General features: G+C 43.1%; 1 protein-coding gene across 1 annotated transcript in view; it reads left to right on the top strand.

Moving 5' to 3' along the window:
• Nucleotides 1-26041, top strand: part of TDP1 (tyrosyl-DNA phosphodiesterase 1) — a 787135-nt gene that overhangs the window by 119756 nt on the left and 641338 nt on the right. Inside the window, exon 6 of the mRNA XM_069208192.1 lies at nucleotides 20687-20721. Within this exon, the coding sequence (XP_069064293.1) occupies nucleotides 20687-20721 (35 nt within the window). The remainder of the gene's footprint in view (nucleotides 1-20686; nucleotides 20722-26041) is intronic.

Genomic DNA, 26041 nt, shown 5'->3' with positions numbered 1-26041 from the left:
CACAAACTCTGAAGGGAATAGGTAGGCAGATTGCAGTAGGGTACAGAAAACGGACTGGCCAATGTATAGTGATGACATTGCGAATAAATCCAGAGCTTTAGCCATAAATGACTTTGTAGCAGATGCAGAGAGATTTGAATTTAATCAGTAAACAGTAAAAATATTTAAGTTGATGAGAGGTAGGCCCTGTTTGAGAGTGACCCAGTAAGATTCTGGCAGCCAAATTTGGAATAAGTTGTTTTTCTTGATGGTACGTAAGAAGGGTAAACTAAAGTGAACTGAATTAGTCTAATCGGGACCTGATAATTGCCCGAAAGACATACATAAACCAAGTTTCCAAAGGTAAAAGAGGAAATATTTTTCTTAAACGTCTTAAATGAAAAAAAAAAAAACATAAATAAGTGGGTTTAGCAGTTTGGGGCAGACAGAATTTTCGACTCAAATGAAGCCTAGATTGCGTACTGTAGCCACCGGGGCAGGACATGCACAAGCCTAAAGTTTATGACCACCAGTGGTGGGATAAGATTTATAAAGATCCTCCTAGAACAAATAACTCTATTTTGTCTGAGTTGAGCTGCTGCAGACATAAATTAACAAAAAGTAGATTGTGGAACCAAAACAGCTCCTTCTGATCTGAGAATAATCTGGGTGTCATCTGCATAGGACATGACCTACTGACTGAAAAACCTAATGAGCTTGGTCAGCTGTGTGACATATGTTAAATAGCATGGTGCTTTAAGCGGAGTCTTGAGGAATACCACTGTTAAGTTTGCGAAACAATGACGTGTAAGAAGGATTCGAAACAGCATGGACACGTCTGTGCAGAAATGATTTAATCCAACCAAGAATCTTGCCTCTAAATGCAAGCTCCTAGAGATGGGACGACACAGTGACTAAAGCTACAGATAAATCGAAATGTTTGACAGCAGCAACACCTCTCTTGTCCTGAATCATCTGCACCTGGTCCATGGCTGCTCTCATCCAGCATGAGCATTTTACAGATAGAAGAATTATCAATACAAGTGGGCCGTTGTCTATTGGCTTATTTCGCTGCCAGTTTAGACATAAAAACAGAGATATGGCTGGAACATGCTAGGGATAGACAGATCTGCGGAAGGTTTCTTTAGCAGTGGAATCAATGTCCCGTGTTTCCACTCAACAGGGACAGTAGCCCTAGAAAACGAGGCATTGTGCACAACGCAGGTAATAATTTCGATGACCAGATGAAATAGTTTGACAGGAGAAGGGTCTAAATGAAAGACGGTCCTAATAATCAGAGCATTGGTTGATTTGTCTATCACTGTTACTGAGAGAAAGTTCAGAAACTCTATTTTCTTAATGCACAGATTGGCAACCTATGAAGCGTTAGGGAGAGACATAGAGGGAACTACAGCACAATTATCAGAAATACGTTTGAGGAAAAATAAATGGACAGGGTTTGCACAATTTAAATGAAGGTGTAATGTGGGAAGAGCAGGCAAGTGGATTGGTTAGTTCCCTCACTATAGACATGTCTGTAGTGCCATCATTGGCTAAAGCGATACGAGCAGTATAAAGTTTGGGACGGTGTTTTTCACTATAATTTTATAATGATTGATAGCATGACTTTCATAGTCCTTTGCCACAACCTTTCAAGCACTTCGCTTGTAAAAATTAAATTACTTAAGAGGAGGAATTTGTTTTGAAGCTTCGTTAATTCACTGATTATTATTGTTAATTGATGTGTCCAGGTGAGGAGTAAGTTTGGACAATTAGCCGAGAGGGGAGACATTTTTTTGGGAAGAAATCTTAGTAAAAAACTCTTTTAAAGGGGGCCTCTTAGCCCTTGGCATGAGATTTAATTGTCCCATCAGTCTGTTAAAAGCTATAGAACGGTGATCTGACCAACTTACAAGCCGTTTATTAGAAAGAATTAAAAGATAAAATTAGCAAAAATCAGGTCAATACAGTGACCTGTCTGGTGTGTTGGTGAACCAATTAAGTGTTAGTCTGAACCCAGAGCTAGAGTCCGTAAGGCGTAACCTATCATCGGTATTGTATTATATGAATCTGAGGAAGACCTATAAACCACATACCTCAAAGAATGTTCTTGTTACTGCACCCATAAACCTAGACTTTAATTCTGATTGATTGATGTGTCTGGTCAAGAACACGTTTCAGTGCAAAAGCAAACATTTGTCAGGCTTACTATTGTTTCAATATGTATTTTGCTAATACCTTGCAACAATTCCCAGCAAGACTATTCAATTTTGCATTTTTTTCAGATTTGTATATTACGCCCATATTATGTTTTATGTACTACAGTCACTGTTGAAATTTTAAGTGTCTTCTATTTTCTGTCTCGGGCATATTCTCTCCTTCTCACTCTCCAGTGGTCAGAGAGAGGGACATTCATATTTATCTCAAATTAAATTTTAAAGCACTTCCATTTAACAGGAAAAGTGCCTTTTCCCTATTTCTGGCCAAAGCAAGGTCAAAGAATTGTATTAAAGACGTCTCCCCTCAAAGGTAATTCATTATTGCTTTTAATAAGCATTTCCAAATCAGATTTATTGTTTTCAAGACATGTTCGAGGGCTTGTTGGGGGGGCGGAAGGTTAACTACTGTTGGAACCAATAAATCGTCTGCTAAATAGTGCCAGGATCCTAGGAATTTCTAATTCAGGAGCTGTTGTCTGCATTAAGCAAGAGAAACCAATCTAGCACTGTCCTTTCGATCCTCATCCATTGAATGAAAGCTTTCAAATGTGCTTTATGGTCTGCAGTGTTAAAAGCAGCTGAACTCTTTAATATAGTGAAGATGCAATATTCCCAGCCGTTCAGGGTGGCTAGGGCATAGTCTACTGCTTGAAAGGTGGTGTTTTGGTGCTAAGGCACGGTTCATAGGGTGACTAGTAGTCATGAGGAATGGTTCGCTGCTAAGCAACGCACCCCTGTGCCAGGAATCTAGGAGGAGAAAGGGCGAGTCTGGTATTTCATCGGTGTCATTGCGCTGCCCAACCTCTTGAGGCACCAAAGGAGCGAGACCACTGAGAGCGAATTACAACACAGATGCAATTTAATTACTGACAAAGTTGTGATTCAAAACTATACTCCGCGTTCAACATAAAATGTAATGACTCCAGCTCCCTTGAATGATGTATCACATCACTGTTACCACTTGCAGCAATCCTTGTTGCACAGCCACGGGCAACACATCGAACTTCTTACTAGTTCTAGCAAATCGTACTCAGTCACCTGCGAGCACCACATCGTTCATTTTTATTAACCTTAAAATGCATGGAAGTCTGCAGTCCCAGTATTAAAACCTGTCTCTAATTTCTTTATAGCAGTTGCGTTGTAACATATCTAGTCACCTGTAATAGGAAAATGATGTAGTTCCTTAACTGTAAAAACGCATTATTGTTGGGTTGCGACGTCATAATGCTTCCCGTCAGACCCAGCGGCCAAGGTGAAAGGCAGATCACAGAGCATCATCGCTTCTGCGCTTGAAACAGTTTTTATTCATATGATCAGTTTGCATGCTATAGTTAATTACAAAAAAAGAAAAGTATATACATCTATTCATGTTACTAATCATTCTGAGGTGCCATCTTTTTAATCTGATGTACATTAAATGGACTCTAACATGTTTTTGCAACATATTACTGTGGATTATACTTGTATTCGCTGAGTCTGCAACCATACTATTTCTTCCCTAAGAAGGACCTAGAGTACCAAGAATTTAAGTGGTCTGAGGGGTGGGTGGTGGTGTGAAAATGTGTTCTAAGGAATAAAATAAATTGGAGCTCCATGACCTTGTAAAGGACCTGGGCCTTCGGCCTCCTTCCTCTATACAGTCACAGAACTCCTCAGTGGCTTCCCATATCCTTATAATGTACATAAGGGGGTACTTTATTCCATATATTGCTTCCTGCATCATTCTCACTTATAAAATGCTGAGCCAAGCTGGGCCCATTTACGATTATTGGCTTAAAAGACGCTGCCAAAGGAATTTGCTCCAAAGGCTAAACCTGGCACTCACTGCCCGTCTTGCACTATTTCAGTAACATACAAGACTGGCACTGTGGGGAGAAATAACATAAAAGGATGCACATTGGAAACCTTCATCGTACAATCAGTGTATAGGAAAGGAGATCCTGCTCTTCTGTCGAGGGTATTCCTATCCTTCCATTCTGCAGGAACCCTTGCAGATCCTGGCCAGTACATAGCATCCATTGCTGCTGTCTCCAGTATCCTGACAGTGCATCAACCCTCCAGGGAAGTTCTTGGCATCTGACATTTGCTTCCCACTCCCTTCCTACGGTCCTGTCTGTCGGTGTTATCCCACTGCTCTCATTTCAGTCGTGTGAGATCTGGTGCCCTCGAGTCCATGCCTGTGGCCCCTCACTTTGGTCACTTTTGGGGATGGCAGAACAGCTCCTCGGCATGAGGGTGCGGAGGGAGCCACCATTTAGGTTATCATGCGGGTCGTTCTACACGTCTCACTTGATTTCCAAGTTTCCACTCTCCCTCGGTCGGTGAGCTAACCTGAATGTGTCCTTTGCTCCGCCTCTCCTCCTATGAAGGAGTATATGGCGCCTCACTCCTGCACAGAGGTGCAGGATAGCGCAGCAGCAGCTGCTGTTTGAAGATCCTTGTCTATGGCGCTTTACACATCACCCTGGCTCTAGGCGCCAGGACACCTTTCCCACAGGCCCTCTCCCTTGCGGTAACGCGCCACGCTTCTTCTCCACCTGTACCTACTGCTAGCACTCCTTTAATACCAACCACCCTAACACCGACCTTCCTCAGTAACGCAACACTCCATTACCAGTTAGGCAAAGTATTTCCCCATCCTCCTAATGACGTAGTATTAATCTGTACTCCATCTTCCTCCGTTACACATTACTCCTCCTTCTAACCGTCTGCAAGGCTTATCATGGCCCAGAGCTGGCTGTTCAAACAGAAAAATAAGAGCTTTTCACCTTAATGTTTTACAAGGGCGCAGAGCCCCGCGGGCCCCGCCTGATCATCTATTGAAGTAATACCTTGGACTTAGGCTGGCTGCAGGTCTGGGGAGATGTGAAGGCAGGATATTCCGAACATACACGCGGTTGCAGGCTTTCATCGCAAGGTGCATGGGAGCTGAAAACAGTGCTATGACAGAAACCCTCTATGCAGGATTGTTCTTCTTTTAGAAAACCAATTAAAATGTGCATACAATTAGGATATAGATTTACTTAGGGTTTTTTTTATTTTCTGCCTGTTGTGAGGCCATTCCTCACTTGCAGCATAAAGTAAATAAGTTAATGGAAACGTTAACAAAAGAAACGTTTTTATAATAAAATAACATTCTCTGCATCATTACATTGATTCACACCATATATATATGTAGATGGTTACAAGTGATAGAATTATTCCTTGTGCAGGACCCTAAGTGTAACTGGCAGGACACTTTTTTTTCCCAGCAGGGTCAACCCAGATCTTCTTTCTTATAAGGTAGATAAAATAGGTCCCTCTTGAGCAACTACTAAGAACTCTTGGTACAAAGTATGAGGTAGCAGATTCCACACAAAAAAAACTAGTGGTTACTGTAGTGCCTTGCATGATTTATAAAGGAACATTTCTTACTCTAGAGGACATTGTAAACGTGTGCTGTAATCTCTAGATTAAAATGGAATGAAAGCTTGGTTTAGAATGTTGGAGTTCACAGGTACATGCAGACTCGTGATTTACATCACCATGTGTGGCCTAGTCATAGGCGGGTACCTAGGCTAGGAAGCACACTACAACTGGCGACAACATAGGGGATAAGTAACCCTTGCCCTCTTGGAGAGTTTGCCATGGTTCAAGCAATCTGCTTGTGCATGCCACGAGTGGCTTCGTCGAAGTGCCAAATTGACGGTTGGGATATGTGAAGTCAAAGTGCAGCTCCAGTCGGTGTAAAGCATGTGAATGTAAAGAAGGCTTCACTAAGAAGTCTACGCATCGTTGATGAAGACGCTACAACTAAGATCATAGAAAGGTACCGAGCTACCACACAAAATAAAGTTATCCATTGTACGGCACATTAATGTTGAAGGCGGATTCAACCAGGCTTATAAAGCGCAGTTAAAAACAATCATAATTTGATACATATTACGAATAATAGTGTGGGCTGACAGAAGTAAAAAGGAAGCATATTGCTATTACTCTTACCTGAGTCTTGATAAGTGGAGCATTACGACCTCAGCACCGGGGTTGGGGGGGTGGACCCAAGAAGAGACCCTGGGGTTGTGCTTACTGAGCTGTCCAATACCTGAAGCAGCACGCCATCAAAGCTGCCAAGTGGCGGCTCAGAACAACTCCAGAGGTCTCCATGAGTGACGGAGCTCTGATGGAGACCAAGAAGAAGGGCATCACTTTAAAGACTGTCCTGGATGACCTGGAGGCTGAACCATTGTTGATCCTCATTGATGATGCAGATTCCCAGGGACAGCCAACAGCATCTGACAGAGCTCCACCCTCAACGTCAGCCACTCCCATGAACAGTTACAATGCTGCCGCCTTCTTGAAACCACCACTACCTTGCAATACCGCCAAAAAGCAAAATATTGGCAATAGATGGACTGCCTGCATAGAGACATTTTAAGATTTCATTGATACAGATGAAGAGACTGATAACAGAAAGATTATCAAATATCTAAAAAAATCTTGCCGGTGATCGTGTAAAAGAAGTCATAAAGAAAATGCAAAGAACTGTTGAAGAAGTCACATACTGTCAGATTAAAATTGTGTTGAATCTCAAGTTCAATCCAGTACCAAACTGTGATTATAAACGATGTTTTCAGCCAAGAACATCAAAGAGTTGTTGAAACAACTAGTGAATTTGTGGAAAGACGCAACACATTCTAACACTAAGTTGAATTAATTCAATGATGAAGAAGCCATGTGACTTTGGATGCTTGATGGTTTGTTCAGACAAAGAATGCTGAGAGAAACTCTTAGTCTGGGGCGAGTGTTGATGGTAGTCACAGCTGAAAAACCTGCTGAGCAGGCACGGCTCCTCCGCTATGGCGGAGGGGCATCGCCAACCCACCCCACCAGCAGCAGTAGCTGCAAAGCTTTTACTACAAAATGATAATAAACTATGTTTATTATCATTTTGTAGTATAAGGGCAGGGCCATGGGCTATGATGGGAATGAGGGGGAGTGCTCAGCACTCCCCCCCTCAGTGTGTATGTATGCTTGGCCGCTCGTCACGGGCCGGCCAAACACACATGCATACTGGGCTCTCTTTAGCACAGCAACACAGTTGCCGGGCTGGAGAGAGCAGGCACAGGCTCCCAGTCTGCCTTGGTGCTCCCAGCCAATCCGAACACTGCTATAGCAGCGTTCGGATTGACTGCAGGGCAGGCCAGGAAGCCTGTGCCTGTAGGTCAGGAGAGGAGCGGCACAGTGGCAGTAAAGCAGGTAAGTGATTTTTTTTATTTTTCTGACTTTTTTTATTTTTTTGATTAATTCACCCTCCTCCACCCCCCACACAAAGTGATGCCTATGCATAAAAAAGAAGTTGTGTTCCAGATGTGGTCCCACAGAAAGGAAAGTGTCACGTATTGGACAAATATGCAAAGGCTGTGGCAAAGAAAACCATTTTGTCATGATATGTAAATCAAAAGGAAAAGTAAGTGCGTCAATGCATGAAGATAAAATGGCCACCAGAACGTTCCAGAAGCAATGTTCAACATACACCCACAAGGCCAAACGGCGACATCTGTTGAGGCAAATAGATAATAAATGAAGTTGATTGTCATCCTAATCATTGTCAAACAGTTCTTCTGCCTCAATAATAAGTGAAAGTGAAGAAAGTGATTGTGCCATGCCGATGCTTACCTCAGAGAAACGTGCACATTAGACTAGTCGCATGTGAATAAAAATGTCAAAGAAATGCCGACATGCCAAAGCAGCAAAGTCATATAAACACTGTCCAAAGATTACATTGAAAATAAATGGATGTTCAGTACCTTTCACTATCAACGGTGGTGCATCAATAAATATAGTGACTGAAGAGAAATACAGTGATCTCTCATGATTACTGGAGCTTACGCCGTCGAAGACCAAAGTGTATGGACTGGATCGGCACCCATGAAGAGTCAAGGATCATTTGGAGCAACAGTGAAACATAAGAAAGTGATGGTACAAGCACCAATATATGTGCTTCAAGGTACAACAGCAAGGGTCTGCTCAGTTTCAACACAGTTACTGATTTCTGTGAATTACAACTTGAATGCTCATCATGAAACAGTAATACAATTCCTTTTGTTGTTTCATGGTCTAGGAAAATTGAAGATTATGAAAGTACAGCTGTTTGTTAATGAGGATGTCCGCCATGTTGGTCTTAGACAAGTTGCTTTTCATTAACAAGAAGGTGTTGAAAAAGAACTTGAATCATTACTTAAGTATGAAATTATTGAACGTCCACTGCTGCAACACCATGGGTTTCTCCCATACTAGTAGTAGTGCCCAAAAAGGATAGTGAAGGAGCTGAGCACCTATATCTTGACATGAGTCAGGCAAACAAAGCAATTGAACGAGAACAACATCCAAGGCCACACATTATGATCATGATAACAAAATTGAATGGTGCCAATTTGATTTGAGTAAAGGTTATTATCAGTTGTAACTTAAAGAAAGTTGCAGTTACATTACACCCTGCCCCAGCAGTTAAGACCACTGCATTACAAGTTGTGGGTTTGGCAGAAGCCAAACCTCCACAATGCCATCTTGCCTGCCAGTGCAGTCGCACAGACGCGGCCGACAGTGAGCACCTCCAGCCCAGTGGCAGGCCTCAGGCTGCCGGCCTGGATAACAAGGCTGCAGACTGCCAGGCTTTCGTGGTGGTCCCCCTGCCACGAAAACCCTGGCCTTAACACACCCAGCGACAGGAATCCTCATTCCTGTTGCCGGCACACACATGCCCACATGTCCCCACACCTCCATGCACTCCCCCCATCCGTCCACACACTTGCAAACACCCTCCCACCCATCCACACACTTACAAACACCCCCCCAACCATACAATCCGTCCAAACACCCCCTCCTGCTCTCACACTGACATACACACACCCCCACTCACACATACTCACCCCCATCTGCAAACATTCACACCCCAATGCACCGCATACATACACTCACCAGCGCTCCTCGTCCACCTACACAAACACATGCATGCGCACCCACAAACATCCCCACCTCCTCCAACACTCACCCCTTCCACATACATTCGCTCACACATGCACCCCCATCCACAATCATTCACAGCCCACCCCCTCTGCATTCATGCACACCCCAGCCCCTCCACGCACACATACTTTCACACACTCCCCCTCCGCATATGCACACACACCCCCTCATACACACACTTGCACCCCCACTCACTCACTCACAAACATGCACTCAGACACCCACATTCGCACACACATACACGCACTCCACACACATGCACCCAACACTCCTCACCCACACCCCTTTCGGACTATCACCTTACCTTTTCCGGCGAGCTCATCATCCGGGAGGGGATGGGTCCCGGCGGTTTTGCACCTCCGGCACCACTACGCCAGCAAGACTCCGCCAAGCCATATTACGACCCGTAATACGGCAGTTGGAGTTTTGCTGGTGTGGCGATGCACCTACCTCTTTAACTCCATCAGCCAAGCCGACGGAGTCGGACTTCCACCTAGAAATGGGCAGAAGTCCTCCAAAGACTCCAAATATGGCAGTCAGCAGACCGCCAGCACTGGCTGTCTGTTGGCTGCAGCAGCTTTGACTGCCGAAATCATAATGAGGCCCTTAGTTTTGGTCTGTCATCGGCTGCAGAACTTTTCCATGATGTCATTCAGTGCATCATACAGTTGTTTTGAAAGCATTCAATTATAGCAATCATATATTAGTTTTCGAAGCTACACAGAAGGAGCACAATAGAGCTCTCTCCCACAAGTACGTCGGTAGGTTTGACCTTGAATGCAAACCAGTGTGATTGCAACAAGACAAAACAGACATTATTTGGCCATATCTTTTCTGATGAGGGTGTGAGGCCTGATCCTGCACAAGTACAAGCTTTGTCAAATGCTGACCCCACCCCTACAAGATGTTTCAGTGGTTCATTCTTTTCTTGGCATGGCCAGTTACTGTTCCAGATGCATACAAGTCTTTTCCATTGTTGGTGCTCCTTTACGAGAGCTAATGAAGAAAAATGTCTCTTTTCAGTGGTCATAAGAATGTGAGAATGTGAGAAAGGTTTCAAGAGAATCAAACATATCAATGAAAATGCTACGGAAATGGTATACTTTAAACCAAAGCTTCATACAGATGTTGTAGTCGACACCAGCCCGGTTGGGTTAGAAACTATCCTTGCACATTATAGTGGACGCCCAAATGCTCAAAAAGCATATTGTTGCCTTTACTGGAAGAAGTTTATCTCAAACAGAACATGCTTACTCGCAGGCAGAGGAATAAAGAAGTGTGCTTTACAGCTCCATGTGTGGCCTAGTCATTGAAGGGGACCCAGGCTAGGGAAGAAGCTACAATTATATATTTCAAGATAAAAACAACAGATCTTTCAATAGACGTTAAAAGATACAACTGCTATGTAAGGAAGAAAAGGAACATGAGGAACAAAATCTAAACAGTACTGAAACATAATTGAGGTGCTTTTCAAAACGAAAAGGCATGATAACACTATAAAAATACCTCAGTTATTCCTAAATTATACAGGAATTTATATGTTGTAATATTGATGAACATTCGAATTAGGTATGAATTTTTGTAGCACTTTTATATCTGAAAGTACTTTCACTGATGTGTTGTAGTACCTTTGAAATGGGAGTCTTAAGGCTTGCAGGGTGCCCCTGTGTACCCTTAACGTGGGATGAATTATTTGTGTTAAATAAGGGGCTAAACAGAGATATGTAGTGTACAATATAGTGTTCTCTAGTCTGAGCATAAATGCTTTCTATATTTGTTTAGTATAAAGCATGACAGTATTGTTTTTCCTAAATGAATAAAGTTTCTTTTATGGTCAGTTCACTTTATGCATGCTAAGTACCATTTACACAATTGATATATAATACATAACAGGGGACATGGTCCAATATTGCTAGTGAGGTGTACTGGTGACATTGTAAACCGTGAGGCTGAAAGTGAGTGGTTTGTACATCTAATTAGAATGACAGGATGGCAGTATAGGATCATATTACTCCTTAGTACAGTTATGTATTGTTTATATTACATAGATATTTTTGGGTAGTTAGCTTGAAAAATCTATTTTCTTCTAAGTGCTGCTACCAGTGACATTGAGGGGAATTGGAATGTTTAGGTTTTATTTGCATTTCTTGAATACATTGTTAATAAAAACAGCAATGGTGATAGTGGCTTTAGGTGATTGGTGTTCTGCAGCATTGTTAGAAATGTGATCTCTAGTTGGTAGAGGTATGCACCTTGCCCAAGTAGGGACCACAGTCCTAGTCCGGGCAAGTCAGATACATACCCGTAATCAACCTGTGTTTACCCAGTGGCAGCTTGACACAGAGCAGTCAGGCCTACCTTAACCCCTTCGCTGCTAGGCACCCTACCCCGTGCTCAGCCTTTTTTTTTGGCTATTTGGGGTAGTTGACTCTTAGGCCCCCATAACTTTTTGTCCACATAAGGTATCCACTCCAAATTTGTGTCCCTTTTTTCCAACATCCTGGGGATTCTAAAGGTACCCAGGGTTTGTGCATTCCTTTGGAGGAGTCCTAGAAAATGGGCAACATTTAGCAAAATTTTGAGTTTTCTATGGGGGAAAATGGGGAAAAAGTGCTGCAGAAGAAAGTGTCTGTTTTGTCCATGCAAGTGACATCAAAAAAGGGTTTGAAGTGCTAAAATCACCATTTGTCCAGCTTTCAAGAACAGGCAGACTTGAATCAGAAAAACAACACAGTTTTGGCATTTTAAAGGGGCATAGTCCATTTTTCCTATTTTTGTGCTTGCAACCTCCCTCCATTTAGTGGCAGAAATGGGTTTGAGATCAATGGTGGATCCTGGAAAGGTATACATTTCTGAAGAGTAGCCAAAATTCTGTATTCAGCAAGGGCAATTTGTTTAGATCTTTCAATGTTTTCCTTTAGAAAATATCAGTTGAAAGAAAAAAATATTGAAATTGAGTTTAAAAAATATCTATTTGTGTCTACGTTTTCATCTGTAACTTTTTCTGACTATGGCAGGTTTTCAAAAGCAATATGCCATTACGTCTGCTGGACCCTTCTGGTTGCCGGCACATATAGGGCTTGTAGGTTCACCAAGAACCCAAGGTACCTGGAGCAGTAACAGAGCTGCACATTGCCACGATTTTTCAGTGTTTACTGGGTATACAGCAATTCATACGGTAAAATATTAACAGTGAAAAGTAGGTATCAAGGAAACCATTGTAGTTCCAAAATGGGCACAGGATATGGAGTTTAGAAGCCGAGGTTATTAGCACATCTCTGAATTTGTGGGTTCTCATACTAGCATGTGAATTAGAGGCTATTTCTCTAAATCATTTATTTCTTACACAGTATCTTACATTTGGAAGGTGCAAATGCAGATAACTACAATTGGTAATAACACTTGTTCTGCTATTCTGTGTCCCCTTAAGTCTCCCAATAAAAATAGTACCTCACTTGTGTGGGTAGGCCTAGTGCCCACAACAGGAAAAGGCCCAAAACACAACATGTATACATCAATGTTTTCCATGCAAAACTGACCCTTTTTTTCCTGTAGCTGTGATTTGTAGGCCCAAGCTCAGCCAGCACCTAGGGAAACCTAGCAAACCTGTACATTTTTTAAAACTCTACACCTCTGGGAGTGCAGGGAGGGGTGACTTTTGTGGCTCCCGCCACATCTTTTTTGCCCTGATTCCCTTGTTAACCTCAAAATCTGTCTAAAAAAACACATTTCCTCACATTTCTGTGATTTAAAGTTATGGAATCTGAGGGGAGCCATAGATTTCCCACCGCTCAGTGTTCCCCTTGATCTCATGATAAAAAATATATCTCACTTGTGTGGGTAGGCCAAGTGCCTGCAACAGGGAAGGACCAAAAACGTGTATAGTTGGAGGGGGAACTAAAGCGTGTACAAACGGGCAGTTTTTTAAAATACGTTTTTAGGCTGACTCTGCTTTGGACACCCACACAAGTGAGGTCCCATTTTTATCGGAAGACCAAGGGGAATGCTGGGTTGTAGAAAGTGTGTAGTCTATTTCTATTTGTGGAAGAAGATGGCACATAAAGTCAAGGAAAGTGTATGATTTTAGTCACATTATGTTGTTTGCAGGGCATTGTGAGTAAGAAAATATTGTGGGATGGATGCGAATTACACCACACTGGACTCCCCCAGATGTCTAGTTTTCAGAATTTTCTGGGTCTGGTAGGTTCATCCAGGTGGCAGCTTACCCAAGCCCAAAAAGTGCAGCTGTTCACCTTGGCAAGTAGGATGATACTAGGAGTTGGCCAAACTCTCCTGGACTAAATTGTAAAAACAACACCCAACAAAATCAGAGATCCTCTTGCTTGCCATTGGGGTGAAAGCTTTTGTCCACAGGGGAGCAGGTGGGTAATTGGCAGCATTTGCCCCCTGGGGAGGCAGAAAGACTGCTTCCCTATTTTGGAGGGGCATGTCCATGCACATGCTGGGCAGCCCCCACCAATACAAATAAGAAAAAAGTAATCCCTGGTGTCCAGTGGACTCTCTACCCCTCCATCCCCCACGGAGACAGAAAGATGTTTCCCATCTGTGTCTGGGGGTGGGGGCATTGGGCAGACCCCACCCCTCTTTTATAAGAAAAAGAAATCCCTGGTGTCTGGGGGGCAGATCAGGGGTAATAACTTTCATCTGCCCCTCCACCCACGTGGGCAGAAAGGCTGTTCTTATTTGTGCCTGGGGGTGAGGGCATTGGCATGCCCATTGTGGTCAGCCCCCACCCCTCTTTTTTTTTAAATAAAAAGAAAGAAATAACTTGTGTCTCGTGGGCTTTCTGCCGCTCCCTGGGGAGCTGTTAGAGGGTAATAACCCCCCTCTGCCATCCCGGGGGGGGGGCAGATAGACTGTTTCTATTTGTGTCTGAGGAGGGGTGGGGGCATTTGGATGCCCACATAGGCAGCCTCGCCCCTAAAAATTTAAGAAAATAGTCCCTGGTTCTAATGGCCTTTCTGCCCCCCCTTGAGAGGGGCAGTTTGGGGGCTATTGCCCCCATCATCCCCCTAGGAGGGGCAGAAAGACTTATTATGGCACCAAATTAAGGGGGGAGCAAAAGCCCTTGTCCAAGGTGCCGCTCCCCCCTTCCTGGGTATCTAGTGGGTGGCTCCCTACTTGGTGACCCCCCTCCTGCGCCGATCCCCAGGCAGGGACCCACTAGAGAAGGGTACCATTGAAAAAGGGCGCTTCTCCCCCTTTCCAGAGATACCTCTTCCGTCTGCCTAGGTGCTCGGGAGCTGAGATAGTCCCACGAGCACCGAGGCAGTGTAAGTGAAATGAGCTGATAGACTCACTTGACTTATGTTTTTAGTGAAATGACATCAGCACGCAGTGCATGTAAACAGCAGAGGGATTTGGGGCTTGTGTGATGAGGATGGATTGGTTCCGTCCTTCCCGCTCAAGCATCGATGCGCATGACAAAATCATTCTGTCATGTGCACCGAAGGGGTTAAGGGGCACTTTGTAAAGTATTTGTGTCGCCCCTAAAAATTTAAGAAAATAGTCCCTGGTTCTAATGGCCTTTCTGCCCCCCCCTGAGAGGGGCAGTTTGGGGGCTATTGCCCCCATCATCCCCCTAGGAGGGGCAGAAAGACTTATTATGGCACCAAATTAAGGGGGGAGCAAAAGCCCTTGTCCAAGGTGCCGCTCCCCCCTTCCTGGGTATCTAGTGGGTGGCTCCCTACTTGGTGACCCCCCTCCTGCGCCGATCCCCAGGCAGGGACCCACTAGAGAAGGGTACCATTGAAAAAGGGCGCTTCTCCCCCTTTCCAGAGATACCTCTTCCGTCTGCCTAGGTGCTCGGGAGCTGAGATAGTCCCACGAGCACCGAGGCAGTGTAAGTGAAATGAGCTGATAGACTCACTTGACTTATGTTTTTAGTGAAATGACATCAGCACGCAGTGCATGTAAACAGCAGAGGGATTTGGGGCTTGTGTGATGAGGATGGATTGGTTCCGTCCTTCCCGCTCAAGCATCGATGCGCATGACAAAATCATTCTGTAATATGCACCGAAGGGGTTAAGGGGCACTTTGTAAAGTATTTGTGCCGCACTTAATTACTGTAACACAGTGAAAAACACCACAAAAAGATTCAAACCAGTTTAGGAAAATAGAGAGTAATTATCTGAGGAAAACAAGATGAAAACGACAAAAATTCAATAAGTAGAAGTTGAGTTATGAATTTAAATGTGAAAACAGCGCTTTGAAGACAATAGCGGGCCAAAGGGTACTAGAGATCACAAAGGACCTGGGCAAATCCAAAATCCAGGCCAACCACGATGGAGGGTAAGCTGGCTTCAGAACTTACGCAGGGTCCACTGAGCAGTACTTTTGATGGGGCAGTTCGATGACACCAAGGACACAATGCTTCAATATTTTTACGGCACCCGGGGCACGCGTCGTCGTTGGGCTCCCCAGAAGTGAATGCGATGCATCGTTGTCGGGTTGTGTGGAGCGTTTTCGTCGGGCCATGCAGTCTGTGATTCCACTGGCTTCATTCAGCTGCTGCTTTGCTATCAGAGATGCGATGCACTAATTTTTCTGCCACATTCAGAGTGATGCATTGCTTTTTAAACACTTTAGCTGTGGAATCGACTTCTGAGGCCCAAGACTGGAGAGGGGCACCTCAGGCAAGGGTAGAAAACACATATGGCACAATCCAGCAGCACTAGGAGAGTTGCAGTCTTACATGTCCCTGACACTGCCGAACAACAGGGGGCAAGCCCCTGGAGACACTTGTGTACAAGGATGTAGAGAACAAGTCCAGTCCTTCTCACTGCAGGCAAGAAGCAGCAGGCAAACACAGTAAAGCTAGTATCAAAGTGGCAGTAGTACAGCAAGCAGTAGGCCAACACAGCAATGCAGTTTCCGAGTGTCAGTCCCTCCTGCCAGCACAGCAGCCCTTTTTCCTGGCAGTGTGGTGTTGGTTCCAGTAGAAATCTGATTTAGTGACGTTTGGGGTCTAGCACCTAGACTCCAAACGGCCTTTGATGTGGGGGAGACTTTAAAGAGCATATCGGTCCTTTTCATCCTAGCCCTGTCTGCTAAGCAACCTGTGGTCAGTAATCATTCCTTTTTTGTGGAGACAGAACACCACTTATTGAAGTTTGTCAATCCCTCGCCTTCCCTCCGCCCAGGAAGACTCATCAGTGTGCAGATGCAGCGGAGTTTCTTGTGTTTGTGGCTGTCTAGAGGGAATCCACAAAGTAGAGCTGTCACCCAGCCCAGCTCAGACGTGGATTCAGAGACACTGAATGGTTAAAGTAATAAAATGGCAATTTTCTAAAAGTAGCATTTTCAGACTTCCAATTTAAAATCCGACTTCACCATAAGTTGTGATTTTAAATTGTGAGTTCAGAGACACCAAACTCCATATTTCCATCTTTTCCTAAATAGAAATTACCCTTAAAAGATGTTTCAAGGTAATCCCAATGTTATCCTTTGGGGGAGAGAGTCCTTGGAATAATGAAAAAATAATTTACACGTTTTTCACTATCTGGACATATTAAACTTAAAAATAAATTTCCAACTTTTTAAATACACTGTACCCTGCCCTTGGTTCTAACTAGGGCCTACCTTAGGGGTGACTTACATGTAATAAAAAGGAAGGTTTGAGCCCGGCAAGTGGGTGCACTTGCCAGATCGGAATGGCAGTTTAAAACTGCACACTCAGGCTCTGCAGTGGCAAGCCTGAGACCTGTTTGAAAGGCTATTGTAGTGGGTGGCACAAACAGTGCTGCAGACCCATTAGTAGCATTTAATTTACATGCCCCGGCACAAATAGTGCACTTTACTAGGGACTTACAAGTAAATTAAATATGCCAATTGTGAATAAGCCAAGGTTACCATGTTTTAGAGTACAGAGCACCTGCATGTTACCATTGGTCAGCAGTGATAAAGTGCCCAGAATCTTAAAAGGCAGCAAAAAGGAAGTCAGAAAACAGGAGGTCAGAGGGCAAAAAGTTAGGGTAAACCACGCCAAGGATGCCAGGTCTAACAAACATTTACCAAATAATTTTGGATTCCGTACATTTGCAACAATTTGCTTATTTCTTTGATTTCACCAAAAATGTTTTCTCAGTTGGATGAAATAATAATACTGGAGAAAATGCCACATAGCTTGTATTTTTGCTGCATAATTTAGATGCGCATAATTTGGTCCTCCTTGTTGCATAAGCCTAATCGGCCTCACAGTTTTAAAGGTTTGTAGTGTTGGTTTGGAAAATGTCATGATTATGATAAATCAATATTTCTTAGCCAGCCATGAAATATGTTCCATATTTCACAGGTTCCGTGAATTATGGGTTTTTATAATATTTGATTTTGTGCAATAAAGAACCAAAACATTATTGAATATAAATTAAAGTAACATCATAGTAAGGTATGAAAAAAGACCATAAAACAATTTCTTTTTGTTTAAAACAAAAAACAACTAAAAAATTCACTGAAAAAAGATACAGTTAGGTGAATATGTCAGTGACAACATTAACGTTTTTGGCTCACAAAACCATAGAAATTCACCAGGTATAGTTAGCAGAGCTAACTATAAAGTGCACCCCCGCCATGCACTGCTTATAACCTCACATATTACATCATTCATGACTTGTTGTCACTGACATATTCACCTGACTGTAATGTTAATTTAACCTTTGTATTTTCAGTGAACTCAGAGGGTGTTTTTCAAACGTGAACTATGTATTATCATATAAAACCATCCCTCCCCCCCCCCCATGCTGGTCCTGCACAGCAGGGTGTCAGCAACAAGACCAGCCCACCCAGAGACAGCCAGCCCCCACTCCAACCCCCTTCCCCCAGCTGCCAATTTCACAATGCACATGTCCTTTTGTTGCACAAGGTGTGGCGCTGGTCGCAGGGCCTGGCTTGCAGCCAGGCCTTGCGTCCACCTCCCTGCAGGCAGCCACCCAGAAGCAACCAACCACAGGGCCGGTGTTGCTGCCAGGCTCTACTTCCAACTCCCTGTGGGCAGCCAGCGGGTGTTGATCACAGGGCTTGGCCTGCTGCCAGGCCCTGTGGGGAAATGTCCATTAGGATGCCAACTCCACACCGTGCACAGCATTTACTGTATGCAGCCTAAGGTTGACCTTTTGATCCCCCCTCCCCAAGTCTCATTAGACCATGGAGACCTCATTAACCAGTGCCTAATTTAATTTAAAGGGGGATGGGGGCCTTTGCTGATGTTTATAAGGCCCGGCAGCCCCCATCCACCAAAGCTGTTTTTTTAAAAGTGGAAGAAGGCTCCCCTACCTGAGCCTGTTTTGTCCCTTGATACCCCATCACATGGGGTCTCTATTTTAAATAGATGGGTGCCCCGGTGTCCACTCGTGGCACCCATGAGCAGCACGTTGGCTTAGAGAGGGGGCCACTCAATCCCCCTTCCGCTAAAATATTCTTTAGGCCTTGGGTGTTAAGGTCTCCACAGCTGAATACACCTGTTGGAAGGTGGCCGCTTGCCCTCTTCACTTACTAAATGCTTTGGGCCCCAGGGATCGGGTCACTAGGGTGCAAAATGACCAAAGGAGGAGGGCTTCACCCCCCTCTCCATTTATTAAATAAATTGAGCCCAGTGGTTCCAAGCAAGGCTCGGGAAAGGGGACCGCATGCCACCTCCCCTTAATTAATCAATGCTGCCCTGGGCCACTATTTTTTTCCCCCAGTCCCTTTGGAGTCCCACTGTATTGCTGCAAAAGTTTTTTTTTTTTTTTTTTTTCCCCCAGTTCTGGCCCCCAATGGAGGGGCTGGGGTATCCTCTGAAAGGATTTACACAAAATTACAAAAAGCACAGTCTGCAAATCAAGATCTCGCTTCCTGCCAAATTTGGTGCAATTCCTTTCAACAGTATTTACATTCCCCTTCTTAAAGACGTATATAGAAAATGCATGGGAATTTTGCATTTTGGGATCCTTTTTTTTGTAGCCCCTGGTTGATAGATGACCCTGAAACTTTCAATGCACAATCTAGTGAAAAAAGAACACTTTTTCTGTGGAGATTTGTCAATCAGTGACAATCTTATTAGCAACACAAGAAATGCATTTCCTAAAGGAATGCTGACCTAACTAGAACTACCCAGTGGAGACTGATATATATATACATATATTTACACAACTGTGTTCTTAGAAGGAAATCTGTTAATAAAATAAGACATATCAATTTGAAAAAGTAATATAGGTTTAATCGATTTTCAGCTGGGAACAACAGGCAGTCTCAACATAGAGGCCATGACTGAAGTTAAAAGTTCTAGTTCACAAGCAGTGGTATTTATACTGTAAAAGCCACAAAAACTATGCTAACAAGTTCAGCATTGGCGTAAGCAAGAACAAGCAGTACAGATAAGATAATGGGGGAGAGGTATCTCTTGACAAGAGCACATGCATGATTATTGGTCACCTCATGGGTGGGTAAGTAACATTGACGTCATTCTGCATCTCTGTCTTTTTTGCACAGCAAGTGATTATATGTTACATGATGCTCACTGTAGCCCTGCCTTGTGCAAATGCTTATCTGACCCTTACACAGTTCCCCTCACAAAGATATGAATGACTTTTGGTTTTTAGGACCCTCTTGCTAAGGCAGGATACACCCTTTTGTTCCACCCTGTTTGTGCTAAGTGAAGATTTTGAAAGCAACAGTTGATGGCGCTGTCTTAAATTCTGCATCTTAAAATTCTGACAAGCAGCGTCCCTTCCCTCCCCCAAAGCCTTGGAGCACATCAGAGAAAGCCAAGTATGTAGCTTCTGGCTGGTAGTTATTTTGTTAATAATGTCAAGAATGGACAAATGCCAACACGGAAAATATCAGATCTCTGAAACACTTTGTGTTTTTTTAGCCAGTAACCAGTCATTTCCATGGACCAACCATCCTTCTGTATAGCCCTCCCAGAGCAAAAACTTGGAGCCGGGCCTCGCCCTCCCCTCCATGTCACCTGCTCATTACTTCAAACATTACCCTGTTTTCTACTATTATGGTTATTATGTATTACATAGAGTGTGCATCCTTGAGTCCTTACTGGAAAACTAGTTTGTAGTTTCCACACACTTCTTCGCTCTTGTTTACTGCTGTCAGAGGTGAATTGGCTTACGTGGAAATAAAAGAATCCCCCTCTCTTACAGCCCTCCCCGCCCCACGCCCCTTCACCAGCCACCCGCACTCCCCTTCACCAGCCACCCCCACTGCACTTCACTTCAAAACCCCCCCGCCCCACCACTGACCACCCTCATAGTGCTCCACCGAACATCCCCCCATATCTCTCATAATCTGCTTGCTAAGGATTCCTTTCTGGTTAATATTTTGTACATTAAAATATGAAACTGCATTCTGTATTTGAGCTACACGAGTTATTCATTGTTTTGAACAGCAGAGGGAAGCAAATCCTCAGCTATCTCTTGTACAAAACTCTATTCTACATTGAATAATATATATATTTTATTTCCATACCTCAGGCCAAGTTGGATATTGCCTACGGGACCCATCATACGTAAGTTTTTGTTCTAACATCCTCCTAAGTCATGCTGGTAGATTTCAACGGGGTTTTGGGGAGGGAGGCGAACTTTAGAGAAACCTGCTCTTTAGGTGTTGTTGCATGAACTTGTTTTTAAGTTGTATGCTAGGTTTTGTGTTATGCTATAGTTCGATATAGCCTCTATGCATATTACTCATGCCACCCAGGATCTGACACAAGGCACTTAAAATGAATGCACCCTATGTGTAAGAGCGCCAACCGCCCTGTTTCTTTTGCTCTATTGGAATTGTGCCTCAGGTTTGCGGATCCGAGAGTGCCACAAAGACGCTTGAGGGTCAGACAAAAATCGGCGCAAGGTTTCGGATTAGACACTGAAAACAGAAACGCGGTAAAGAGCTTGTCCAAGAGAAGGTTACTTAACTGCAATTTATTCTAGTATACTGTAGGTCTTTTATGCATATTGTTGATCTTTAACCTCGGGACCCCCAGGATTTTTGGGGCCCTGGGCAAAAAGGGAATGTGCAGGGCCCCTCTAATTTCCATACATATCCAGGGCTGTTTGCATCTCAGTAGGTGCCCCTGAAGCTACTTCATGCAGCCCCGTCCTGGGCTGCAGCCCCTCCCTTTCAACAACCCTCAAGCACTTGTAAACAGCTCATTGGCTGAAGGTGTGAGGGTTGCCTATCATAAGAGAGAGTTAATACTGCCAGGGAGCTAAACAGCAGGATAATGGTCATCCCGTGGTGCCTCTTTGTGGCTGTTGGTGGAAGGGGGTGCTGCTGAAGGCTAATTGCAGGACACACCTAAAGAATATGTCTCCTTGCAACTGGGACCGGCCCCACTCCCCTGCGGTTCACCTCCCTACACCATAATAGAGGCCAAGGGAGGGGCTTCCTTCCTGAGTGCCCAATTTGTGCCCTGTCCCGGCTGTATCACACTGGTGCGGGGCACAAGTTGGTGGGCTGAGTGCAGGGTCCTGGGCAGCTGCCCACACTTCCGATGCCTAGAGCCGGCACTGTTTAACCTACCCCTGCAGCCAGGCTGTTGACTCTGAATAGATGCAGTCAGAGTGCTGTGAAAGGACGCTGGTCACAGGGGACTGATAAGTGTGAAGTTTGAATAAAATAAATTAGCGCAGGGGCCCAAAGCTTTTGAGCCTATGGCCAGCACTGCTGGGGTGGCCAAATACCAAGGCTGCCATAGCTGGCAGGACAGGTACTCCCTGAAGCTAAACATACGGAACCCAGGACCGGTTCTGCTCAAGTTAGGGCTCTTCAGCCAGGTATTTTGGGCTTAGCAGTTCGGGCTGGACTGTTCCCATCGGAGCAAGGTCAAGACTGATTTGCATATAGCTGGGTCCAAACTGAGGTGGCTTGTTGTGCAAAATAATGATGTATTGGAATGCAAGTAATTACTAGTGCTGAGATTAATTCAAGCATTCCATCTGCCACTTTTTTCGCATACTTTAATTTGTTGCTCTAAGTGAGGCTAGTATGCCCAGAAGTGGTTCCCATGCACACTGTGTCACTGAAGCAAAGCTGCAGTTAGCTGATGTCCCCTAACTAGGACGAAACTGGTCTGGGTTGCATGTGTTCTGGTTTAGGGAGGGCCTGGCTTTGAAGATCGGGGGTGGGCTGTTCCCTTGGAGCAGGGTCAAGATTGATTTGCCAATAGCTGGGTTCAAACTGAGGTGGCATGGTGTGCAAAATAAAGCCAGTGTAATTATCAGCGGCTGAGATTAATTCAAGCATTGCATCACTTGTTTGTAAATGTTAGCCTTTTATGTGTGGTAGGCCTTCTGGCTTTCAGGAGCTATTGCAGAAATGTTCTGGATCTAGTTCAGCACCCGAGGATTCAAAGGTGAGGACTCTGTGATTAGGTACACTATTTACTACAAAGAGTATTACTGAAGGTAAGTAACATTGATTTAGCAATTGAGGCATTAGTCCACTCAGCTATCCTGCATTATATGCAAATCTGTAACATACTCCTTATACTCTGAATCAAGCACATTTACCATCTGTGCTATTTTATGATGCTGCTAACCTGTGAACAAAAAATGAACTGCTTTTATATCTCTCCAGCGAGTGCATTAACCACCAGAGTCGGTGCCAAAACTCCGGTGAGAATGTCCTATTGCCCTGCACCTGCAAAGGACAAGAAGAGGTTTTAATAGTAGGCCCAATTGGACTTTTTTTCAGACTTCTATTGTTGTCTATTCTTTGCTTAAAAATCTGGAAGGTACTTAAAAAAAGGAAATTAAAATCTCTGCAACAGTCTTGCAGAGGTTCCTGGCTGACCTGGGTACTGGTTACTGGGGGGAGGAGGGTCACCAGCAGTGGGACCAGCATCTGCTTCAGGACTAGAACCTAGAAACATATTTAGCTTATCTAATAAATACACCCATCCCTATCAAGCAGAATTAATTTATTTTCACCCTAGACATGATAATTGCTCTTACTTATAATATTCAGTTGATTCAAGCCTATTTGTATGAAAATGATTGATTTTTACTTTTTTTTCTCCCCACCTATTGAGGAGCCATGCAGACTAGAATGTTCATGCACCTTTAACATATAAATGATCATTTTCCTCATAAATCTACAATACTATGTATAGAAAAATGTTTAAGAGGAACTATTGTGCACATCTATTACTCAGTTGATCTAAATAATATTTAATTTTACCTTTCAGTAGTTTTCACACTGGTGTAGTTTGTGGTTATGCATTATCTATATTGTAGATATCGCTTCACCTACATTCTTCTCCTATAATATATTTGTGCCTTGGGGGTGTGTATTGTGCGATGCAACTTGTCTATGTTTACCTAATCTGATTGCTTTTATAAAGGGAAATGGAAACTTTACTAGATAGCATCCTGTTCAGTACTCCCTACTTCAAATAATTTGGTATATGTTCTGCCCATATCCTGTTTGTTTTAGTGGCAAATACAGGAAGTTGTTTCATGCATATATTAACATGTAGACTATTTGTCTGAGGTACTTTCCCTGTCAGACAGTGAACTTCCTTTTGTGTGTTCACCACGTGTGCTCTCTTGCACCCATTCTTGCTTGCTGCAAAATATGATCTAGATAGTGCAGCTTATCTCTGTGTATTATGTTTATATGGCTTTGTGCTGATATTTGTATGTATGTTATGTACTCAATAATGGTTTCTTGCTCATCTTGAGGTGTTAAACCGCCAATGGCTTTATTTGTTGTTCTGCAGACATAACCTCTCTATACACCTATAAGAATTTTCCCTTATTTGAACCATCTTGGATCACACGATTGTTAAATTTTACTCCTTGTAGCAAGTGTGTCAATCTTCCAATTCACTCATCTTTCCTTCTTACCTTGTCAATGACTGCTCTTTTAAAGAGTGATTGTGTGTCATGCTGGATTCAAGTGAGGGGATCATCCATTTTTATATAGTATTGGATCCATGTTTCTCTGGTCTTTTGTCAACTTAATTTATAGTTACACATATCTATATAAATATTTTCATTGGGACTCTAGACGACGTATATGACTCCCTTTGAGTTAAAAGGTTCTGATCACCAGAACAAAGAAGTGAAGTGTTTTCTCTATACCCATAAGTGAAACTTAAATGCTTATTGGACTTACTTAGCCACTTTATGAATTGAGCAGGACATATTGCAGTTTTTTTCCCTGACCAAATCAAACATATTTCATTATTATTGCAATACCAAGTCAGAATATTAGAGTACGATAGATTGGCCGAAGTCTATGGAATTGATAGGATTTATGAAGATGGGGGACATTTTCCACCTGCTGGTTTCATTTTTCCTTACAGGTCGTTCATTCCAACTATTACCCGTAATGGGTAGTGATAAAATGCAATGCTTTTATAAAGGAACCCATTATCAGAAATAATTAACTGCTCTTTCAAAGTATCAAAAAGTAGATTTTGTAACAATTGAGTTAGTCATTATTAAGAACAGTGTAAAATATAATGTAGCAGAAATAATTGAATTACTGGGTCCTCTCCATTTGTATGTGCCTGTGCTTAAACACATAGGATCTATTTCTTGTAGAAAGGTTTTCTTAGAAAAAAACTTTGTGTAAAATCTAATCTTCAAGGACCAAAGGTACAATCACTGTTTCAGATTCTCCTTTAGATCCTACATTAAAACTCATTGTACTCATGAAGTTTCAATAAGGATTGGACTTTTGAATCATATTGCATCATATTATGTTGAGTTAAAAATAAGTATCCCTCCACTTTTACTGATCTGTTTAATAGTTTTATTAAAGGAAAGCTCAATGTTAATTTCACAGTAAATATTACTTCCATCTATGTGCCTTTTATAGACTATTCCAAATTACTCTCTCAAAGGTTTTTATTTCTTGTGCTGATCTGCTTATTAGAAAAATAAAAGTGGAGGCATTGCCAAATCCTGTTTCTGCTAGGCCTTGAAATGACTTTCTTTATCCAAAAATAAAATATAATTTGACCTTCTCAAGAGTCTCAAATGTATGTATCAAACACATTGGATTTCAAACCTTTAGTAAAGAGTCCAGTCTCTGCATTGTTACATATTTTGTTGCAAGCTTTAGTTTGTTCTATTTGTGAAGCCAGCTTCTTGAAGTGCTGCACATGATGTAATCTTGGGTGTCTCTAAAGCTGAGGAGCCGAGATGTGTACTGATCTAAGTATGGCACCATGTAAAGATTTATGGCAGGCATCCACTGAAGGTCACCTGCTTAGTTTTGAAACAAAAGCATGCGCCTGAAAGCCCAAACCAGCTCGATCTTCTTATCACGTGGCTCACGTAACAAAATATACTTTTTTTTTTTTAAAGAACAGGGTGTCCTGTATAGCATTAGGAACTAACTAGGTATTTAAACACATGGGAGAAGAGATTATCCCCGATTAGTTCTGGATCCATCATATCTTTAAAATGTCTAGTTGTGAGCATGCCAAATGACTGATATTTAGGATTTAAAGGGCTCTTCACTGCGCTAGAGTTAGCGAGCTCTCCACAGCCCCACCTTCTGCCCATGCCTGGCTTTGGTAAGGCTCTGAACTTACTTTCTCTGTTACAGATTAATAATGTACTGGATGATTTTGCTGCCCAGGAAGGTTGTGATAAACAGTAGACTTGGGGTAATACATTTCATATTCTATTAAAATGATTATACTCATAGGAAATTCCATGAGATAAATCCTGCATTTCCCAACACCTGTCCGAGATGCTTCTTGATGGACCCTGGTGTCATTCACCTGCCATTAGAGTCCCTACCAATCGCAAAGGTTTGCCATAATGCGTAAACCATAGTCAAAGGCATGACACTGATAATTTGTCAGCCCC

Source organism: Pleurodeles waltl, chromosome 9 (assembly GCF_031143425.1).
Source record: "Pleurodeles waltl isolate 20211129_DDA chromosome 9, aPleWal1.hap1.20221129, whole genome shotgun sequence".
Taxonomy (NCBI): domain Eukaryota; kingdom Metazoa; phylum Chordata; class Amphibia; order Caudata; family Salamandridae; genus Pleurodeles; species Pleurodeles waltl.
This window is presented reverse-complemented; position numbering and strand designations above follow the sequence as displayed.